The 15,082-nt window shown below is 36.5% G+C and overlaps 1 protein-coding gene across 1 annotated transcript in view; it reads left to right on the top strand.

The window, feature by feature from the left end:
- The first annotated feature begins 10,877 nt into the window (after positions 1 to 10,877).
- The window catches only part of LOC125070362 (zinc finger SWIM domain-containing protein 4-like), a 62,884-nt gene continuing 58,679 nt past the window's right edge, over positions 10,878 to 15,082 (top strand). The window contains exon 1 of the mRNA XM_047680200.1: positions 10,878 to 11,198. Coding sequence (XP_047536156.1) covers positions 10,901 to 11,198 — 298 coding nt within the window. The 5' untranslated portion in view covers positions 10,878 to 10,900. The remainder of the gene's footprint in view (positions 11,199 to 15,082) is intronic.

The following is a 15,082-nucleotide window of genomic DNA, read 5'->3' on the forward strand; positions in this document are numbered from 1 at the left end:
CGAAAATTTTCATTCGCTTGTGAATTTGTATTCGATTATTTTGCTTCACTTTAATATTTTGTGCGCTCCATCTGCCTAAATAAAATGATGCACAGGGGATTGTCGATGTCAACTGAAATACTTGGTAGGGAATAGAGAGTAGAGACTAAGCCGAATCACCTGCAATGAGTAAAAACACCGCGTTATTCCAAAATAATCTAATAAGATTCAAACATAGTACATATATTAAAGACGACCTTATAATATTCATATATTTAGTCAATACCAACACAGTTTTATAGTATTTTGAGGAACTGGGTTTTATTTATATGCTATATAGTTTTTGAGACATTTTTTAAATGAATTAACTATAACCGACTTACGAACGCAACCATCAAACGCTGCGAAATAAATTTTATGGTTTATAAGGTCATCACTAGATGGCGTTACTGGTCCAGTCGATTAAAATGACTAATTACTCAATTATAGAACTCTTATTATTCAACAAGATCAATTTACTAAATATATAACAAATATTATTTGTTTAACAATACATTAATTCATTATTGATTCGGATATAGTTCATTTTGAATATCTACAACATAAATGTACCTTACTTTCATTTATATAACTTTTTGTAGCACTTAAAAGATTTCATAAATAACGTTAGTCAAGACCGTTATATGGTAACTGTTCACTTACAATATACCTAGAAGTGACACTAAAAGCATCAATCAATCATTAATTCACATGTGACATGCACATATCGATCGCTCGTTTAATCATACGATACGATCGCACGGCTTAAATAAAAAATTAATACAACGTACAGTAATCGTCGATGCAGCACTAAAAGTTGGCGAATGGGAGTCCAACTCAAAAGCCGGGCCCGCAGCCCACTTCGACCCCCGTCATTTTTTGCCACAATAGCAGGCAATACGTTCCGTGACTTGGCAGAACTTGAGAAGTTGGCCCCCACTCTGCGATCAATACGTGCGCACAACGCCATCTAGCAGCCGTCGCGCAGGCAAATTGCAGTTTAATAGTTCATTAGATCCGACAAAAATGGCGGGGACATACAGTTTAAATTCGGAACACGATATCGATTCGCGGTTTGCGATTGGAAAAATGGCGCCGAGAGATTTAATAGGAGTATAATATTCTCTTATAGTGAGATTTGCTTTAGATTTTCATTTGATAGTCCTGATTAAATCATACTATGATAAGAACTACACATTAAGAACTTATCTGTCTAAGATTTTTATGTTAAAAAATAAAATAAGGTTATCTATGACATAATTATAATTGGAATTAATAGAATAACTTAAAAAGAAACAACATTTAAAATTCGCCATCTTTGTTTAAACTAAAAACTTATAAATATTCTTTTCTAAGTTTATAAAGACAAATTATACAGTTACTTAATATAACTTATTTATTAATACTGTTATTTAAATATTTCGAATACTAATCAGTTACTTTTAAAGTCGGTGTTCATATCTATACAGTGCCTTGTCTTGCTTTGGCAAATTAGCATGCAGCATGCAGCTTTTGAACATGTAGAGCATTATTGAAGTCCCATTTTATTAAAATAATTTGTAAATGTTAGTGGTAAATAATTTATTGACTTGTTCTATATACTTATATATGTATATGTATATCAAATGTGGGTAAAGTTTTGTAGGTGATATTTTAGTACTGGAATTAGAGGTAGTTTTGAAAATTCATATTATTCAATCGATCATTAAAATCGATATCGATACAGACGACCCTAAAGGGTGGAATTATCATTTCAAGTTTACACGGGACAATCTCTGTATAAATAAACATTTCAACCGTTTTAGAATCATTTGCAAAAAAAAATTAAAATCCTTATTTTTAAACAAAAGAAAACCATTAAAATTTATGTTAAAATATAATACTTTCTATAGGTAACTTAGTATTATGTTAAACCTTATCGATAAACAGTCACTAAATTTGAAATGAGCAACAGGAATAGGTAAGCCGTGCTGAAACCAGTCTTAAATTACGTCGTCTGGGTCAACATTATTCCAGACTCAGGCGGATGAATAACTGAAGGACACCTGGTCTCTGAAATTAGATCTGCTTATTTAGTTTAGTACGTGATGCTTTGTGACTGTTGTTTTTTATCGATATGACAAATTAAGGGGTTTGTATAATTTGAATGTACCTGTAATGTACCTTAAATGTTATGCCTTAATCTTATTATAAAGTGAATTGAAAAAAAGCACGAATTTAGACACTTTGATATTTCTTTTTTTCAAAGAATATATCGTTTTTTTATACAAAAAAAAAAAACAACAATTTCGACGACTTTTATGTTTAATTCTGTCTATTAATAAGGGTTTGTCTTAACTTGAATTGATTTTTGAAGTATTTTAACTTATTAAAAATTACATCCTAGTCTAGACTGTATAGCTACATTCAGTTTCAAAAAGTCCCCCTTTCCCCACCCTTTACAGGCTGTGAATGAATCATGGCGCAATCACAGATACGCATTAATTCCACGAACTGAGCGATTAGAATCGAATACGTAGGATTCGAAAAATCGAGGAAATAAATATCAATTGTAAATATTTGTTTTGAACGAACTTCGGCGCCATGTCTGATCGTACTTGTGTTGAATTCATGATCGAATTATAACTGTACGTCTATATAAGTATCTACCGTAATATTAATATTTTTTTCGTCGCTATATACCTTTTTTTTTTTATTTAATTTGGCAAATCGGCTAACTGATAGTAAGTTGTCAATGCACCACCAACCTCGGGAACTAAGATGTTACGTCCAATGTGCCTGTATTTATAATGGCACACTTACCCTACAACCGAACACAATAGTACTAACTTTTGCTGTTTGGCGGAAGAATTAATGAGAAGTGGGTGGTACCTAACTAGACTTGCACAATGCACCACCGAGCGCATTCGTTATGTACGTTAACGCTAAATAATTCGTTGACAAATTTTTCACGTACCTATAAAATTAGCTTAACAAAACAAATTTCCGACAAACGTTAAGTGTTGGTTTTGACCACATTCCTATGTAAATGTAGTACAAGTTTACTTCTAGAAATTGCTATGGTAATGTGTAAGGCGCGGTCATACGAAATATACTTGATAACATTTTAAGGCGAAAAATACTAAATTCCATTCAATGCTAATATCGTTTCGAGTATTTTTATGGATAACATACAAGTAAATGGAGTATTTAATAATTACCATAGACAAGACATTGTAAGACATGTGCTATTTCTGTGACGTCCATTATGGTTCTACGTGTCAGTTTTGTCAGTGTCAATATGATGCAAACGCATGAAAGTCTCGCAGTATTAGAACTGTGTAGAATAAAAAGATTTATAGATTACCATGCTATAGATAGCGAATCGAAAATAATTCATAATTAAAATTATAATCATTCTCAAAATCAAAATTAAAATATTCTTTATGACACTACTTATGTTCTTGTAAGCACTTTAGAATCGTTTTGTTACAGATTATTGTCTTTGTAGAAAGTACAAGAAAAATATATACATAGCTACAGTTTCAAAGTTTTAATTAATCTATTTTTAACAACATAATTTGATATAACAACGGTACGGACAGCACGTCAACACGTGTGTATGTGGATGTTATTTTTAAATATATAAGTAATTCATAAAATGAGTAATAAAAAAAAATTACAAAGTATTGCTTCATCCGAAATAATCCAATCAAAGAAGGAATAAAGATAAACAAACCTAAGATTTACATGTTACATTCGATTTGCTTGAAGCTCTGCTTTATACTACAGACAGTTCCCAATTAATATATGTTTGGTCATAGTATAATAGCCGATAGCCCATAATAAGAGCCACGTACATCATAGCCGAGTTAAAACCCAGGCAAGCACCACTGAATTTGATGTGCTTAATTTGTGTTTATAATTCATCTCGCGCTCGGCGGTGAAACATCAACGAAATTCTGCCACATGTGAATTGACGCATTGGAGCAGCGTGGAATATGCTCCTAACCTTCTCCTCAAATGGAAAGGAGGCCTTAGCCCAGCAGTGGGAAATTTACAGCTGTACATGTACACACACATAGCATAACAACGTACTGTGCCACTTCACTACTTATAACCATATTAATTTTTTTCTGCCTCCTTAGAGTATTGGCTAGATATCCTTATATGTGCGGCCTTCCGAAGATCGCATAAACAAAAAAAAAGTCAGTAACAGTCCGGAGTTTGGAAATTGGAAGTGCGTACACTTCCGTGCCTCGGAAAACACCTAAAGCCGTTGGTCCTGCGTATAACTCTTTCTAAACGTGTCGGAATCCCGTCCCATTGGATTGTGAGAGAGGGTATAGAGAGTGCAACTGTCTCTGTGCACACACTTGTACACTATAATATGTCCTGCGTAGTTTGCTCGTCTCCCTTGAAATTGAGCGCCGTAGCTAATATCGGTCATAACCACCATATTTAGCCATACTGACAATCACAGACTATTCGAGGTATCAAAAGGGCCGGACCGTAAGTTTAGGGGGCCCTTTTTTTGTTTAACGAGGAGGAAATGCATTTACGCATGCCACTTGGTCGAGGGACCGGGACAGGTATGTGGGACTCAACCGGGATCTAATGCCCCGTGCCAGGGCACGCTAATGCCCTGCGGCGGATAAGATGGTAGGCTCCGCCGTTGACCGCCGGTGTAAAACACCTGGGAGGCTCGAGTAGCGAGCCCTCCTACTCACTTGGTCCGACCTGACGCAGGTCAGGGACGTACCAGGAGCAGCCCCGCGGCATCCCTCCCGCCAGTCTTAACCGTGGCCGATGAGCAAGCTTAAGCCGGCGCCGATGCCCAGGATACACCACGTGACTGACATATACCGCAAGTTTAGGGGGCCCTGGGCTAACACTACTTAGAGGCCCATCTAAGACATATCTGAACATAGACTTCAATTAAATTAATTAAATCGGTTTGATTAATTGCAGGACTCGCAGGGCTGCAAACCATACTATCAACATATATGTTTAATTTAATAAAGATTCGCATTATCGTTTATTTTTGACTTTGACTTGACTTTGCTGGGGCCCCCTTGAATCCACGGGGCCCTGGGCTGAATCCCAAAAAGCCATATGGTACATCCGGCTTTTGGTATCGACCAATGAAATCGCGTGATTTCAATGTCAAAGTTGTTTCCATTGTTTCGCTCTTCTTGTGATCGGTACAGACGATAGTTATATTGGTTATCTAATTAGAAACATGTTAGATCACCCTTCACAAATTGCGAAGGTCAATAAAGTAAAATTTACGTGCAAAACTAGTTTGAAATGTCAAAACGAACTAACCGCAGTATGAAAGTTATGGGTCGTGGCGATCTACGTCAATCGATGACCAAATATTTTCATTTAAAGACTAATATAATGTCCGAGGAATATTACGAATATTTATAATGTTTTAAATGTAAAAGTATTATTATTATTTTGTTGTAGCCGAGTAACCTATTAAACTCGAAACGGTATTAAAAATCAATCGAATTTCCTAAGTATTCGGTTTTTTATTATCTTGAAGTGACCTACCTTCGATTTAACCTCGGACACTGCACTCTGTCTGTGTAAACCTGTTAAATAAAAAAGAAGCTCACATTTCATTTACGACCAATATCTATACTAACATTATAATTGGGAAAGTAACTCTAACTGTCTGTCTGTTACTCTATCACGCCCAAACGAATGAACCGAATTTGAACTTTGATATGAACCATCTTGTACCTCAAGGATTGCCTACTTTTCTATACCAAAACTTTTAGACAGACTTCTAAAACGTAAGCGAAACCATGGGCGACAATTAGTAGTTAATAAAATTTTGAATGAAACACTATTGGGCATAAGTTTAATAGTTCTCATTCGATCTTCACAAACAGCTGTTAACTACATAAATATAGTTCCGAACGTAGATGTACACTCTGTACCGGTCTTGACTGTGTGATTAAGGAACTCACATTAATTAATTGGCGCCATCTTTTAATGCTAGATTGCAACAATTGCGCTTAACAATAGCGAAGCAACTAGAACTGAGCGGTTTTTTAAAATAGCTTAAAATTTTAGAAATTAAAACACAGCTTGAAATAATGTTTCATATGTTTTTATATTAAAGTTTCAACCTGTATATTTAATTAACATATTTTATTTTATAAATTTCTGAACATCCATACAAACGTCCATCCCCTATTAAAGCCCTTAGAAGATTAATTTTGAAAAAATAATTCTTAGTGCTCACCTACACTAGTTCGCTTGCTTCAACTTTTCTATAAGAAATCCCTGTGCAAAATTTCATCCCTTAAGACCCACCGGTTACGCTTTTTTTTTTATAAATACTAAAGCAACTATGTCTGTCTGACTGTTCCTCTTTCACGGCGAAACATTGATGAAATTTGGTATGAAGCAAGTTTGAACCGCAAGAAAGGATTACTAATTAAGAATAGAACTATTTTTTAACGTCCAACACCTGACAACTAATCCTTAAAACGCACGCGAAACTGCGAGTGAAATAAAAAAAAAAATGTAGTCAGGATTTTAATTAACTGTATACTATAATAATACTATACTGTAAAGATGTACTGATAGATTTTAAGATAATTTTTTAGGCCCAGTGGCTAGAACGCGTGCATCTTAACCGATGATTTCGGGTTCAAACCCAGGCAGGCACCACTGAAATTTCATGTGCTTAATTTGTTTTTATAATTCATCTCGTGCTCGGCGGTGAAGGAAAACATCGTGAGGAAATTTGCTTGTGTCTAATTTCAACGAAATTCTGCCACATGTGTATTCCGCCAACCCGCATTGGAGCAACATGGTGGAATATGCTCCAAACCTTCTCCTCAAAGGGAGAGGAGGCCTTTATCCCAGCAGTGGGACATTTACGGGCTGCTAATGCTTAAAAAAAATGCTAATGATAGATTTTGACCACGTCAGCCAATTTCAAACGAAACTGTTTTGGACATATTTTAGTACAAGTGTCTGCGCAGACTCAGGCTATATTCTAAAAATCTGACTCGACCTTCCAAACTTCAATACTGCGAGTTACTTTATAGTAAAAACAAAATAATATTATGTTCTCGGGGCCTGAACTCAGAACCTCGCGATCTACAGACTCATAAGTTAGTTAATTCGACTTCCACACTTTTAGAGATGTCTGTTGCCATGTCGATACCCTTGGTATCTTATGTCTCTAGCTCATATCACTGTAAATGGCCCACTGTTGGACTTAAGCCCTCTGATTTTTTGAAAAAGCTTTGGAACTTATAAGACCATTCAGCTCCAATACGGGCTATTGCACATGTGGCTGATTCTAATCTACCTCAAGCAGGTTTCCTCGGTGTGTTTTCCTTCACTAACGAGTACGAGATGAACTATAAAAAACACGGGTTTACCGTACGCCAATAAACACTTGTACATAAACGGAAGTCAAAATCAGTCTTTACTTCAAGGCACACTAGGACCAGCTTACCTTCCTTATTTTATGCCTACCAAGTAAAATCTCAGTCTTTCTTTGTGATTTTCAGAGACGTGTAAGTTTGAGTTACTTTCCTTCATCGCAGATAACAAATTGATTGAAGTAAGACATAGAGCCGAGATGGCCCAGTGGTTAGAACGCGTGCATCTTAACCGATGATTTCGGGCTTAAACCCAGGCAGGCACCACTGAAATTTCATGTGCTTAATTTGTGTTTATAATTCATCTCGTGCTCGGCGGTGAAGGAAAACATCGTAAGGAAACCTGCATGTGTCTAATTTCAACTAAATTCAGCCACATGTGTATTCCGCCAACCCGCATTGGAGCAGCGTGGTGGAATATGCTCCAAACCTTCTCAAAGGGAGAGGAGGCCTTTATCCCAGCAGTGGGACATTTACGGGCTGCTTATGTTTATGTTATATTGATCACTCAAGATTCGAGAAATACTTTAACGATACGATCAGTTGCAGATCAGATTCTGCTGTATTTATATATATTTTTTATTTATATTGGATCATTGGAAAAAATTACTGAGCTAAGTCTTTGTCTTGATTGTTTCATAGAGTTAGGATTTATTTCACCTAAGCAATGTATATTTAATTAGGTAACAGTTATAATTTATCTGTGTCAAAAATAAAAATACACAGTATATAATATACGTCGCTCTATACTTTGGATAAAATTCAATACGAATTTCGATTTTCGAACATTTACCGGTTCTGTTGTTGCCAACAGGCATACTTCATGTAGTTACGTTCTGGTTGAAGGTGAACTAGTTGCCAGTGTAATTCAAACAATGGGTTAACAGCGCTTGGGTTGCCATTTATTATCTATGACACATGTATATCTGCTTTTAATAAATACGCTCAGATAAAACTAAAGCAAGAATAAAATATACTGCAATTAATGCTCTTAAAAAACAAATTCTGGCCGTGTGTGGGAGGGGGGAGGGGGTTCCAGGTGTTAGATTATTCCGGGATTAAAAGTTACCCATATGCTTTTCCAATCTATAATCCATTTCTGTGCCAATTTCATTCAATTCCGTTCAGCCGTCTTGTCGTTACTGAGTAACAAACATTCATCCATTCAAACTTTCGCATCATTACATATAAAACAAAGTCGCTTACAGATGTCTGTCCCTGCGTATGCTTGGATCTTTAAAATTACACAACGGATTTTAATGCGGTGAATAGATAGATTGAATCAAGAGGACGTTTTATATTTATAATACCTGCACAATACAGTAGAGAAATACTGATTAATTTAGAGGTTTCTACAGTGATGTCATAAATAAACACATTATTTTGCGCTTACATTGCAAACGCTGGCTGAGCCCTACGAGATAGATCAAAATAATGTACTACAGTATTGTACACCTTAAAAAGTCTCCAAAATAGTCCGCGATGGTAAATGTCTATCTCTTAGGGATAGCCTTGCTAGTTTACAATATAAGTAAGATGAGATATATCTGAATAATACATTGGCATTGAAAAGTATGGCAGACTAACTATGTCACTTTTAAGGTATTATGGCACACTTACCCTAATATTAATGCTGTCCTATCCGAATTTCAGCCTCGTCGCGTAATCTTTAACCCTGGCCCTTCTCTTAGAAATATAATGCACAAATGTGTGCGCTATGTGGGTGCAATCTCTCATAATCAGATCGGACTGCAATCCAACACGACCGGAGATCAGGCGCAGGGCCAACGGCTTTACGTGGTTTTCGAAACGACTTTTTGTGTTGACTCGGCATTTGAATATAAACCCTCCAGATATAAGCTGTACACATAAGATATCCACGATAAATGAGGCAGTCGCAAATTTATAAATATTTATAAATTAATAATTACAAAAACATCTTTTTTTTTATTTTATTTGAAATGGTATCAAATAAAATGAAAATTCGTCTTGCTTAAATTTGAATTTTATAAAATGAAATATCAGGTAGATCAATAAATAACTTGATATATATTAATATTATGTAGGTATGTACGTGTAATGTATGTCTAAACATTTTTTCTTAAGCCGTTTTTATAATTAGGACAAGGAACTCTAAACTCAGTTCACAACACCGATCAGCTGACTGACACGTAATTTGTATTATTATTATGTACAAACAGTTGTATAAATAGCTATATGTAGGTATAACTGACGGGATTTCGCCCGAGACATAGATACGAGAGGAATAAAGCGCTGCAGCGCTGAACGTTTGAAACACGTTTACTTTCATTATTTCTTTAATTTCCTTTTTATGACGTATCACAATGGGTTAACAAATTTTTTACTGATAATTTTATTAAGTTTAGTAATGGTATTTGAAACGACTTAAATGCTTTACGGAGCAAATTTTTTAATATTTACTTATAAAATATTAAATTTTTTTGCTTAGATATTCTTACTCGATATTATTGAAATATGTAATAATATGACATTATATGTAACTGATCTATGTATGTGAATATTATACATATTTATTTTATTAATAATCGCATATTATTATTTTTAAATTTTATATAAATTTATTCAAACTATTGCAATAATATAATATCCTGTACTGTACTTGTACCTGCATATTTCAAAACGAACTAATACTTTTTAAATACCACACAATTGTATTCAATTACTTACCTGGGTCCAGTATACAAATACACAATACCTGCTACACAAATAAACGGACGGTATTAATAGTATTCGCTCAAAAAAAATTATAAACAAATAAAGGTCATTGTACGTGCGATACAAGTCAGCGGCTGCAGCGCTGAATCAACGAATCTCAGCTGAGCGCAGTCGGACACCTGACGTCGCGACCCACCTCTCCCCTCGCCTCGCCTCTCACCGCCATCAGCTGTTAATGTAACCCCCACCCGCCTTTCCCCTTCGTTTGTGTAATGTGAGGAGGCGAGACCCGAATGGATAAGGATGCTGATTCTTGGGTCATTATTTTTTATGACAGTTTTGCATTGTTACTTGAAAGTTATTTTACATATTTTTATACGAAACGAGTAAAATTATACATATGTATATTACGTTTTAGAATCCCTAACATTGTTAAATAAAATAAGATATTAAATTTTATTATAAATTCAAGCAACAAAATTACAACGTTATTTTATCAGATCAGTTGAGATAAATTTTAATATACGTAACGATAACCATTACCAAAGGAGTCTGTACACAAATGATATTCTCTCATCGAAAATCGAATGTAGTTTCAGCGCAGTAGAACAAAACAAAAATGCCAACTTTTAATAATATATCGCACATTATGCCTGCCAAATGAATAATTTATCGTAGTGTGTCGATTTAGGGCGCACATCCCCGCGGGGGGCTCTCCCCAGCGAGTGTTCGGAGCGGGGGAGGGGTAGCGGAGAGCACGTCAGTCCGCGCCGAGCGGCCGAGCGAGCGCCATGACGACGTGTGCGCCGCGCGCGTGCTGCCGGCCGCGCGCCCCGCCGACCCTACTTGACATTACGGCCAAGATAGTCGCCGCCGCGATCCCGTTCCAACGCATCGAAGAACGCTACGAACGCATCCCGGAACCGGTGCAACGGCGCGTCGTCTATTGGTCCTTTCCGAGAGATGAGCGCGACATTTGCATGTATTCGTCGCTGGCGCGCGCGCCGCCAGACGACCACCGCAACATCGCCTTCTGCCGCGGCCTCAAGCTGCTGGAAGCCGGCTGCGTGGAGAACGTCCTACAAGTCGGTGAGTGTCCGCTGATCGCGCCTGCGCCTGTTTACTAATACGTGCCTCGCCCACCCGCGCCGTATAAATAAAAACCTCGACGTGTGCGATCGATAGCTGCTCCTCGCGGGAATTATTCATGCGTCGGGTGAGATTAGGGCTTCGGAGGCGAATCCTTCTGTCCGACGAGATGGGAGCCGGTCGGACGGCCGATGAATCGATGGCGCGATCGGTCACATTTAAATGGTACCCGCTAAACTCGTCGGTGCGGTCCGATAACGTTCCGATACATCGGTCGGTAGGAAATCACAGCAGTAATTAATCGGAATTCATTAAATCGCTTCGAGTCTCGACTGGTCTGCGAGTCGTTACTCGCGAATGCGACAACTTCCTCCGAACGGGAGTAATCGTTGGCATAATTTAAATCTACTTTCGAAACTACACCGCATGTTCGTGAAATTCGGCTATGATTACCATAACTGGATGTTCCGTTATAAGCATAGGGAATTACACAACTGGATTCCTTCACTCACCGTACACGTAGGCTCGCGAGAGGCGCGCCACATTAGGCCATGCAAACGTCGTTTGTTAATGTCTCCGCAGTGACTAACGGACGCGAATAAACAATATTAATTGCCTGTTTTATTTCCATAGGGTCAGACCCGAGCCCGCTTTTATTGTGGCGGGCGTGGGAGGACGCGTTACATATTCATTTGTGCTTATCTGCCATCAAGATGGCGATTACTGGTCATTTGTGGTCGTTTCGGGTCGAGCGGCGGTCGCGTACGCCACATTTGGATCCAAGCTGCCCATAAAGTCGGGTTTAAGAATACGCCTAACGCGATAAAAGTTATGGACCGAACGTGGTATTCTCTGGTTGTAAGCCTGGCTTTCTTCCAACTTTGAGGCAACACTCGAGATAGCGTTTCTGTATGGATAATGTTCTACTTAACTTAGATAGAACGTTATGTATCATTTTATTTGTCTGTTTATTCCCACACTCGTATCAACTGACTCATAATCCACGATCAGTCAAACCCGCCCACTTGATTAAAGCCAAGCTAAAATATACAAGCCAAGAATGGCTTGACGTTCCGCTTGTGCTTTGAAATGGCAAAGTAATTTGTAGGTCAAACTGGGTCAGAGGAATCGGTGTTTTATTTTTAAAAAAATGTAGCATTCGATGCATATAATGTGTATATTGAAATGTAACTTATGGCACCATTAGACTGGTTACAGTCTACAAACGAGAAATACAACATTCATGATGAATAAAAGAACACGAAGGTTTTGTACCGAAAGATATATAAAAGTATTTTTAAAAGTATACGAGGCGCACTTTGTTATGCAAAATTTATCGGTCCGAGCTGACACTGACTTAATATTTCGAATCAGTGTTGATGACTTCATATCTTCTGCTCGAATCTATATCTGAAAACCGGTACAACTTCGTCGATAACGCATGCAATTGAACATTGATAATAGAACTCTTGTAATTGAATTTACACCAAACTGGTTCAGTCGACCAGATTCTCGGGTCATGATTTGAATAATAATTATTAATTATCTTAAAATAAAAACTAAAGACACACATTGCATGTAACTGTTTTCAAATTCATAATAAACATAATTGATTACATTTAATCAGTACGGCTTAACTCGCTGCCCGTCCGGATTTCGTACGAGGAAAATAAAGATTTCAACGTTAATTTTATTACCCAATGAGAGATTAGACACGTAACGAGTCTAAAAATGTAGCATTAAGTATACCAATTTTATATTTGAGAATTCCAAAACATAAAGAACAGATGACAAAAAAATTATCTGGAAGTCGCCAATATCGCCATCAACTGAACTACTATGGCTAAGGACCAATTGATCTTATAAGTAAAAAAAAACATCGTATAGACAAACAAGGATCACAAACCAACGTACACCGAATTTTTCTCTATAGCGATAGTAATATGTCTAAATACTTTTAGTATATTCCAGTTAAGCGTTGAGTTTTTTTTTTTCTATAATCAAGCTATTATTACAAAACTTAACTATTCTAAAAATAAGCCCCTGTTTACGGAAGAAGTTCTGTATAATTTACGGATTTGCTTGGCCTTTTGTACGTAATCGCACTAATACTGGCATGCGCTTATCTCGTGACGTCCGATTAACATATCAAACAATTCAATACTTGGAAGATATTTATACAGAGTCATAATTCTTATAAAATCTTAGCTATGTCACGTCACACGTGCGATAGTCGCGGTTCCCAGAAGGTTCAGGCGAACGTTTTATAGCTTAAGCCGCCATGATTCATGCTCCTCCGTGATGATCTTTGATATTTCAAGACGGTAACAAGTTTCTTGGGAACTAAAACATTTGACGGTTTTTTCGTTCCTATATTCAGAACTATAATGAAAATTCTGTGTAGACGTTGTGTTTTGAAGACACGTAGCCTTATATTTAGTAGGCAACGAAATCACTAAGATCTTTATTGTTTTATTTTTTACGAATAGCAATATGAAGAAACATATTCTTTGAAAAAGGAACTATTTATAAATGATACCAAAGTCACGCCCATTTTATGTTTTTTTTAATTGCCTGAATCTATTTCAAATTTTAATATTATTAAGAAGACGTTCCGTTTTTAAATTATAACCTATAATAAATAATCATTGGTAAAATACGAATAAAAAAATCGTTCCATGACCTTTCTTGAACTTCATTATTTGACAACATATATCATAATAAGGCGATTTGACAGGTCTCAATTATAATCCATAGCGTCCAATTCTATCTTCGACAACAGCTAGCGTTGTTCGCAATTTTTAAAGGTCGATCTGCAATGGCCGCAAATATTACACGCCTACTTTTATTCGTACTAGCTTCGGTACGGTAATAATTTTATAATGATTTCTACCGATGGACGGAATGTGGGTACAATGGACCTAACATCGTAAATCACATGCAAAGGTGACTAATTACCATTACATTCCCTTATTTACTCTTCGAGAACTTAAATTCATAAAAAAATGCATACGTATCACGCCTCAAACAAATAGTTGAATGGGTAATATGTAATTTAGATTAAATATACTTTAAATGCAACATTAAAGGATAAACTATATGAATGCAAAAATATATAACAAATTATGCAATATTTTTAAAACTTGCGATTCAAATACAAAACTATTCCTTATAGCTCGGTTTCGTTACACTAATTTAGTTTTAATGGCGCCTCCAAACCGGGCCATAATGTTTTCTATGACAATTCAAAACTGATTTTAATTTAGGAGATTACCATTATAAAACTATTAGAAAAATGAAATATAATGCTTTTATTTTCGCACAATTTTACCTAATGCAAATCTAAGCTATAATGCTAAGTTTTAAAAACATCATAACTCCGGCAGATCAAAGTACTTTTGTATTAATATTCAACGAACATTTGTACGCATAGCTATGGACCATGACATGCCGATCACTATCTATGAAACTGGTAAATTAAACTTGAAATATATCACGTCTGCAACAATAACAAGCGGCCATTCTACTTACATCCGTGAAAAACTACCATCTGTCAATACAGACGCGATTCATTGCAACAAAGAAATATACTGAGTGACTGACGAACGTTCAAACGTTCTTTGAACGATGCTCTGTCCAATAACAGAGTTTCATAGTGCCGATAAAAGAGCGCTTCTGTCGCCCGACCTCGTACCGAAAACCATTCAAACAAGATCCTCTTTGTACCTTCAAAATCCCCTAATATACCCAATGAAATATACAATCAGCGGGAGGTAGAAGGTCTCCCGAAATTGGTTAAATTTACAAAGACACGTAAGTACTACACGTTGTGAGCACCTCCGCATTTTAGAGCCGGTTAGCAAACTTAATTGAGCGGTAAAAGA

This window comes from Vanessa atalanta, chromosome 17, assembly GCF_905147765.1.
Source record: "Vanessa atalanta chromosome 17, ilVanAtal1.2, whole genome shotgun sequence".
Taxonomy (NCBI): Eukaryota; Metazoa; Arthropoda; class Insecta; order Lepidoptera; family Nymphalidae; genus Vanessa; species Vanessa atalanta.